Genomic DNA, 9,851 nt, shown 5'->3' with positions numbered 1-9,851 from the left:
TATTATCTATAAAAAGCTAATACTTAATATAAAATAGTATTAATGTAATACTAATTAATACAATGCCCTTTTTGATTATATAATCGATATCCTAATATTAGCAATTCTTTAAAAATAAATATAATTATATATTTTAGTCTATAATCTATTTCTTTAAATATAATATTCTCTTAATTTCTTTTAGTTTTTATTTCCCTATTCTTTTTCTATCTAATACATTATTTTAATAATTATTTTATTAATATCAATTAAATCCTTTAATACTTAATATATACTATTTTTGATTATAATATTTATAGAATTTAATTTCTTATTAATTTATTTAATCTCTATAATCTTCCTATTTTTATAATATTATCTTAAAGTTATAATATCAATTAAAAACTATTTTTCTATACTTATATCAAGTTTAATTAATAGATTATATAGAAACTTTGAGTTTATATAGAGTATAAGTGATATTAACTTTTTAAACTCGAGAATAATATTAATAATATTTTTAATAGCTATATTGATATTAAAATCTAAAATTAGTATATATAGTTTAAAAATTAGTATATTCCTAATAATTCTTTTATATTTGATTAATATCTAGTGAATAATATTAGCATTATTGTATTTATTTATTAAACAAATAATATAATTAATTTATAATAATAAATCAATATTATTAGTAAAGAATATATCTATAAATACAATTAATTGAATTAAATCCATATCTAAAAATATAAATATAAGTTTTTTTATTGAATTATTTATTTACTATTTAATGATTTTATTAAATTTAATTATATTTTTCTTTTTTGAATTTATTATCTGGGTAATAATAGAAAGATGATATAATACCTTTAGTTGATATATAATTGTAATATATATTTCTTTTATATATTGAGTAATATATTGATTCTTTAAAATAATACTTTTTCAAATTTTTCCTTTTATATTATGTATATCAATATTTCCTGATATAATCATTTTGATATTATTATATTATTTCTCCTAATTCAAATAGATTTTATTAATTTTAAGAATAATCAAACTATTATTAAATTTGAATAAATAATTCTTGATAAATTGCTTTCTGTTTTTAGTTATAAAATAAGTTTTATTCAATTATTTTTGTTCTAAATATATAAATCTCTTATTTGTAATTATAAAAATATTATTTGTTTAGAATCCTATAATACTAATATTATTATTAGAATAAAGTAAATAGGAATTGTATATAGATTATATTATATTTAGCTTATCCCTATAATAATTGTAATAAATTCCAAATTAATAATTTTTTGTTTTAGAAATATTATATAAGGATTTAATAATATATAGAATATATTCATCTTTGAATTCAACCTTTTTCAATATTTTTATATAAATTGATCTATTTAATATTGTAATTGATTAAATATATATCTATATAATATCTTATAAATAAATTTGAATATACTTATTTAATATTTATAAAATAATAGTAAATACAAAAACAATATACTAATTGATATATTGAATAATTAATAATTATATCAAATAATGATTTTACTCTTATTTTGATATATTTGAATTATTAATTGTAATTTAGTATATACTTTATTAATATCTTTATTCTTTATTTTATTAATAAATTATAATTTGAATAATCTTATTCCAAATAGAATACTAATTTTTAAAATAATTCTAAAGACTCTACTTTCTATTAATCTATTAATTTCCTTATATTATAATTCTATATATTTTGTAAATATATCTTTTTATAAGAATATAGTTAATTATAATAAATTAATATTAATATCTATTATATTGATTATATTAATCAAATTACTTCTTATATAGCAATATAATTGTATATCTAATTATATTACTAATAATAATATTTAAGATTATAATATCTCTATTCATAATATATCAATTATTATAATATCATTATTGTTATTATTTGTATTCCATTGTTTTATTCAATTTCTTTTAATTCTATATAAAAGAATTATATAAATATAAAACAGAATTTAATTAATTTATTAAAAAGCTTTATTTTATATATCTCCCTATTTATTCTAATTAGGGAATGTAATTTAATTTATTTATTTGATATATTATCTCTTTTATTCTTTTTCTATATCAAAACCTTTAAGTTCAAAGATAGAGTAAAAATTAATATTATAAATAATCCGTTTTTTAATTTTAATATCTTTATAATCTATTTTTTAATATAAATATAATATATTTCTATTATAGCTTTCTTTATAGCTTTTATATATTAAATGATTATTATAACTAATAAATTAATATTATTCAATTTGGGATATATTTTATAAATTAGAAATATAGGAATAAATCTATTTGATTCTGCTATATTGTTTATAATCTTTATTATTATTTATAGAATTATTATTTTAATTAAATTGTTATTCTTAAACTTTTTAATTAAAATCTTGTATATATAATATAAAAAATAATAATATTTCTTTATAATATTTATAAAGTTGTATCCCTCAATTAATATATTTTTAGTAATAATTGATATAGACTTAATATTTTGAATAAACTTTTTATTTATAAAGTTCTTTTCTATATTATAAATAATATAATTTAATAATCCAATATATATATCAATTCAGTATTCCCTAAGTATATCAAATATATATTTAGTGGATATATTATTAAGGAATCAAATTGCTTAATAATGTATTATTTTATTAACAATATGTAAAACTAATTTATCTGTAATATATATAATATCGATAAATATAGTATAATTAAAATCAATATTCTTTAATAAAATAAATCTAAAATATTCAGATGATTTATTATATATTTAATAGTGTTTATAATATTTAATAAAATATTTAATAAAATTATTATTTTTGTTATAATCTGTTTATTGTAATATTTAATAAAAGTATTATGCTAATAGATAGTCAAATTATTAATATAGATATTATAATTCAATAATAATTAAATAATAATTATTCTAATAGATTAACTTTTAAATAAATTGATTTATATTTATTTTCTATATTAAAAATATATGCCCATATCTTCTAATAATAGAATATTAATTATTTGGAATAATAAACTGATTAGTGATATTATTATAAAACACTTTAAGATAATCTATATCCTCAAAGCTTAATAAAAATAGAATATCGATATTTATAATATAAAAATCAATATCTCCAAATAATATAATAATACAGAATGATTCTATCAATATTATAATTCCCTTTCCAAAATATATATTCATAATATCTATTATTTATAGATTATATATAATTAGACAAATTTACTTTTATATATAATATTATTCAATTCTAATTATAGATTTTCTTGTATATATTATATAAATATATATACCAAAGAATTCTTTGTTTATATAGCTTATATAAAAGATATTCATTATGCTCTCTATTAATAGAATAGTTTTAATAAGGCCTTTAGTTATTATATATAATAATATATTGATTAATAATTGATTAAATACTTCCTAACTATTAATAGACTCGAAACTTATAAAAAATGTTTTGTTCATATTATTTTTGATATCAAGATCTGTGAAAAACAGACCCATTTTGATTTCTGAATTAGATTCTGTATTAATAACTTTTTCTTTATATTCAATTATTTATTGGTTATAGTGCTTATTAAATATATTATTATTACTATTCTTAATCTTCTCCCTATATTTATATCTCTATTTATCTTATTTCTCCTTAAAATACTTTATGGATTAATATTCTTCTTTCTTGTATATCTAATATTAATTATATTAATTTAAGAAATTGGAATATTGTGATTTATTATAAAAATTATTTCTAAAATTATTATTTCTGAAATCCCTAGAATTATTCTAATTATTATTATTATTATTACAAAATCTTTTATCAATAAATAATATTATATCTTTTTTATTTTTATATAATCTTTTCCATATATTAATAAATTATTATAATTGATTAATCAAATCAGATATCTCTTTCTTAAAATCAAAACAAATTAGATTATATATTTCTATATTCTTATATATAAGTATAAGTTTATTATATAAATAGAATATTTGTTATATAATAAAATCAAATCAATATTATAGTATACATAGTTATTTGATTATAATAATAAGATACTTGCTGAGTGATTTGTTTTTATTCTTCTTTTTAATTGATTTGAAAATGATATTATTTTATTTAAATAGTATATTATATTGATATTTGTTTTTCTTAAAATTATTCTGTATATAAATACATAATTCTTTAAAAATAAATAATAATAACTTATAATTAATATAAAAGAATTCAAATATATTATCTTTAAATATAATAAAGAATATCTTATATTATATATTTATTAATATTTTTATATATTATATAATTTCATAGAATATTGAGAGTTTGAAATCGAAATTATTGTTATTTTTATTATATTTTTTTTTATTAATATAGAATTTTGATAAATTAATAAAAGATTATATATTAGAATACTTCAATAATCTCTTATCCCATAGTGATTTATTGTCTCTATAACTTATATTATTATTATTATCTCTACTATTATTAGGATCCTTTTTTTTATTATATAAATCACTATCTTTATTATCTTTTTTCTTATAATTAAAATTGTTTTTAATAAAATTATAAATAATTCCGAATTGAAATTTAAATTCCTTAATATTAATATTTTTTAATACCTCTTAAATTTATTCTTTTGTTTATATATCAATAATAAATTTATAGAATTATTTATATAATACTATAAATACCTTAATATATATCTTTGGAATATATACTCCTTATATACATAATATCTAATACAATTTTCATATATTAATTTAATAGATTTTCAAAAAATATACAATATTGAATATCTTGAAATCATTATAAAAGATTTCTATTAAATTATTATTATTGATATTCTCATAATCATACTATTTACATTTGAATCTAATATACTTGATAAACACCTTAACATCGAATACAATAGATTCATTAATATCTTACTATTCTTTAACTAAATTTAACTATTCTTCACATTCTTTTTCTTTTTTCTCTATATATATATCCTTATTAATAATATTCTTAATAACAATTACAATATTATTATTATCCAATATAATAGAATATATATATAAAGATATTTCGAAAATTATTATAAATATAATTATATATAAAAAAGTGTTTTATAAATATATAATAATAAAAATTATTGTTTCACCTAATATAATATATAGTACAAAAATGAATATATAATGAATACAAAATCGATTTGTTATACTTCACAAAAATAATCTTCTTGAATATATTTTCCTAATATAATTATTCGGAGCATACTTTTTAATATTATAATAATAAATAATATACTATACTAAATACAATAATATCTTCTTTATAATCTCTTCAGAATTTCTATTAATTCTAAATATTATATAAAACACCTAATACTTTATAATAGAATCTAAGATCCTAATTTGTAATATTATTAATTAATATTAGTATTAACTTAGTTAATATAAGTATAAAATACTTTAATCTATTATGATTGTATTCGTTCTTGATTATTATTATCTATAGGAAGCTAGTACTTAATATAGGGTAGCACTAGCGTGACGCTAGCTAATACAGTGCCCTTTTTGATCACATGATCGATATCCCGACAATACCATATGAATATTCATCCAACCAGTGGTCTTCACCACTTGCCACAGCATAATGAGTTCCACAAGACGAAGCATAACGAATGCCAAAAATCAAATCATCAAAGGAGATTGAATGTGAGCCACAATGAACAATGGGATTCTTAGCTAGAGCAACTTCTTGGATAATCCATAATCTGGTCCAATAGGGATTCTTCAATGGTTTCCAAAACTCGCATTGCAATGCTTCTCGCCATTTATCTTTGTTCTCAAAATCTAGGTGAGGACATTTTGTTTCACCACGCTCGACGCTTTGAAACCAACTAGCAAGTAACTTCAAGGCTTTAAAGTGGTTCGAAGTGCTAGGAATAGTACTCTCAGTTTCTACATGAGGATCCTCATCATCCCTCAATCCTCTAGTTGAAAGCTCCGGTGGACCGAGCCATATTAACACATCTTTCGCATCCTTATAAATGTGACGCATCTGTTGTACCTGCATACCCCGCTCGGGAATATCTTCCTGGTTAATACAGATCGCGTCGACCCATAGGACGTGAGTAATTTTGGGAACCCGAAGATATCTCAATGCACTTTCTAAATTTGTGGTCGCCATGAGTACATGGCCATCGACTGTGATCGGAGCACGAATCGATGGATCTCCCCAAGTATAGGAAAGTGCTTGATATTTAGGGTTATCATCAAGTAAACATGGAGATAAAGTGCAATGAATAGGTTCATCGAAAGTGCCTGGCTCTATTCCAAGAACTCTGATCTCACCATCTTTCAGTGGATGATATAGTTCTTTTGTAGATAACATGTCGCTGTTGGCTATTTGGAAGTAAGCGGCTTGTACAGGAATGCAATTGCAAGAGACCTTGACTATGTGTTTTTGGCACTTTGACTTACTCAATTGAAGGATCTTCAGAATACAAGTTAGAATTAGTTGTAGTGATACTAAAATGATAAGCTATCTATGCCAGTGCAGTCGCACCTCTGAAATTCGAAAATATCCGAGTAAGAGCCCGCCCCTCCCCCGTCCACCCCCATCTATGCAAGTCTTCCATCTGCTCACCCCGCATTAACCGATTTCCCCACTATATGCATGTCCCTACTATGTGCACAACTTTGAAAATATCAATATTATAGCTTTAAATATTGATGATATACCTTTAGAAGCTTGTATAAAGCTTATATTAAATTATTTAAAAGAAATTCAAACTTCTAAATACATTTAAACAACTAATTTCTTTAAAATTGATTAATCTATATTCTTCTAATAATATAAAAATAAAACTATCTCAAGAAAATAATTCCTTTTCAATATAAAATAAATACTTTTTAATAATCAGGAGAAGATTTTAATTAATTAAATTAATAAATTGATATAAAGATCTATCCTTTTTATAAACTATATAATTAGAAATCTTATAGAAGAGATTCTAAATAGAAAGATGGGAAAAAACTGAATTAATAATTTTATTAAGAAGTATTTAATATATCTTAAAAGTTAGTATTTTTATTATATTGATAATTTATATATAAAAATTAATAATGTTATTATATTTGATTATTTTTATAAATTCTTTAGAATATTTATAAAGTATTTTTGTAATATATTTTTTATATTTTTTTAAAATGAAATAGAATAATTAAATAAAAAGAAAAAGAAAAAGAAAATAGGAAAAAAGAAAAGGGGTTTTTAAAAAAGCGAACTTTATTTTAAATAATATCTATGAGATATTAGTAATACTTTTATTATTTTATAAATCTTATTAGAAAAATAGAGTCTCTTTATAATATCTTAGAAGTTTTTTATATAGGAAAAGATCTAATTAGTTATTCTATAAATAATCAGATTTATTAATTGAAGCTAATTATAAATAATTAATATTATATTGAGTAACTTATACCTAACTAAAGACAAAATAGTATTTACTAAAATTATCTATTTTATAATAGATGCAAATAAACTATTTCCAGGATTTCAGGTCATTTTTAGGCTATTTTTAGGATTTTCAGGATTTCTCTTAGATTTTGAAAACTCAATAGAAAACTAATGAAGCTCTGTATTTTTCAGTTATTTTTAGGATTGTTGGTTCGAGAAGGGTACGGAAGACGTAGCACCCACGTATTTGTAGGTCCTATATGTCTAATTGTATTCTATCTAAAGAGCTAGCTATGTAGGAAAGTAGTAGGCCTTATATAGACACTACTGAAAGAGCTAGTCTCTTTTGTATTCGCTTAATCCCTTTGATACAATAGCTATTGTATTGAAGTCATTCCTTTGAAGTCATTCCTTTGAAGTGAATACCCTTGTACACACAAGGATTTCCCTCAGATTTCAAAAACCCAATAAAAAACTAATAAAACTCCGCATTTTTCAATTATTTTCAGGATTTTCAGGATTTCAGATTTTAAATATATTTGTTCAACTAATTTACAAAATTCTATTATTTTTTTAGAATTTCTAGATTTTTGAATATTATATATTAACAAATTATTATTGAATTCTAATTTTATAGATTTTATAGATTTTTGGAAATCTAATAGAAAACTAATAGAACTCTATCATTTCAAGATTTTTCGGATTTTCTAAATTTTCTGAATTTTCAAGTTCTTTATAATATTCCGAATTCTCATTATTTTTAGAATTTTCAGAATTTCGAATACTATACAATAACGAAATACTATCAAAATTCTAATATTATAAATTTTATATACTTTCAGAATAAATAAGCTTTCAAAATTGAAAGCTAAAAAAAGAAAAGCAAAACCTTATCAAATACAAATTACTATTCTATCAAATCGATTTCTTTCTTTCGAATTTTTCGAAAATTTTAAGAATTTCAAATTTTGAATTATAGATTAAATTATTTCTAGTATTTTTATATTACAATATAACTCTTTTCAAAAACTATAAAAAAGCTGAATCTTATAAAATGAAAATATAGGTATTATATAATTAACTCTTACTATAGGATTTAACAAGATTTCGAAAATATATTAATATAATAGCGATTATTTATTAAATAATTTTGAAAAGCTTTTAAAAACAAAAGCCTAAGAAAGAAAGCTCTATTACAAACATCAATATAGAATCAGTATCAAGCTGATATTATTCTAATACTAAAGAATTTTCATATATATATAGCTTCAAAAAGAGGTTTTAAAGAAATCAATAAAAAGTCTTATTCTAGGCCTACACCTATATTCATACTAGTCGTCACCTTGCACCCACTCTAACATATATAATATTCAAATAGAAATATATAAATTCCTATATTTTAATATATCTTCAATATAATCCCTTTTATATAATATATATGAATATGAATATTATTAACTATTATATATACTAGTATATCAGCCACAATAATATTATTATATGCTAATTAAAACACTGCCATATACCTCCCACTATCAGATTCAAAGTTTTCAGATACACGTCCCTTGAAATATTTCTGGTCACATTATTCCGCAAGCATATGTGAGAATATTTCTCAAAAGAGCATAAGGTTGATTCTTGGAGATCAAGGTCTCCTGATCACCTGCGTAGGGGCTTCCAACAGCAATACTTAAGGGGGAGAGGAAAGGAGGTAGGAAATATTGGATTTATACTGAAGTACGTATGAAGAGTGGAAGAGTGATATTGACTTCGACCATTCTTGACACCGGTGCATTGAATCCTACTAAGTCTCTGAGCATTCAAGGGTCAACCAAACTATAAAAAGCGATTATTAACGTCACCAGAAGCATCTGTAGTCCTGCTCACCTCACTCTATTCCCTGTCCCCAGTCCACCTTCTCAACCTCCACTACCTTTCAAGCTTTGAGGGAAATATCATCATCCACGCCTCTCATAATATTACACATAAAGCCCACCAGTGATATTTTATGGTGCAATTGTCTAGGAGTGCGCCGCATTTTGAGTGTCATCATATTCTTGTATTGCTCCAGCGAACGAACAGGGGAAGCGTTCAAAATCTTTTCACCGAGCGTCTTTCTTTTCTCCCTCGGGAAGTAGTAGCAGAATCGAGATTGATGAATATAATAACTTTTCAAAGATACCCAGCAGGGTTCAACAATCAACGTATCGAGGCGTTTTTTCAAGATAGTGGAAAACGAAAGTAAACACTCATATCAAACATTACACATGTAGGTCCCGACACTGAAGTGGTGTGTGCATGTGAACACTGTTATCAATTGGAATTAAATGCGTACTCGTTAGAATA

General features: G+C 21.1%; 1 protein-coding gene across 1 annotated transcript; it reads right to left on the bottom strand.

Moving 5' to 3' along the window:
• Window positions 1-5,621: 5,621 nt before the first annotated feature.
• Window positions 5,622-6,437, bottom strand: EAE97_002090 (uncharacterized protein; the record flags this gene model as incomplete). Its single annotated transcript, XM_038872601.1, has 1 exon — window positions 5,622-6,437. The coding sequence occupies one exon, from the start codon at window positions 6,435-6,437 to the stop codon at window positions 5,622-5,624; it is 816 nt and encodes a 271-aa protein (XP_038737159.1).
• Window positions 6,438-9,851: the final 3,414 nt, after the last annotated feature.

This window comes from Botrytis byssoidea (assembly GCF_014898295.1).
Source record: "Botrytis byssoidea strain MUCL 94 chromosome Unknown BBYS_003, whole genome shotgun sequence".
Classification (NCBI taxonomy): Eukaryota; Fungi; Ascomycota; class Leotiomycetes; order Helotiales; family Sclerotiniaceae; genus Botrytis; species Botrytis byssoidea.
Note: the sequence above shows the minus strand (reverse complement) of the source record. Positions and strands in the feature narration are given on the sequence as shown.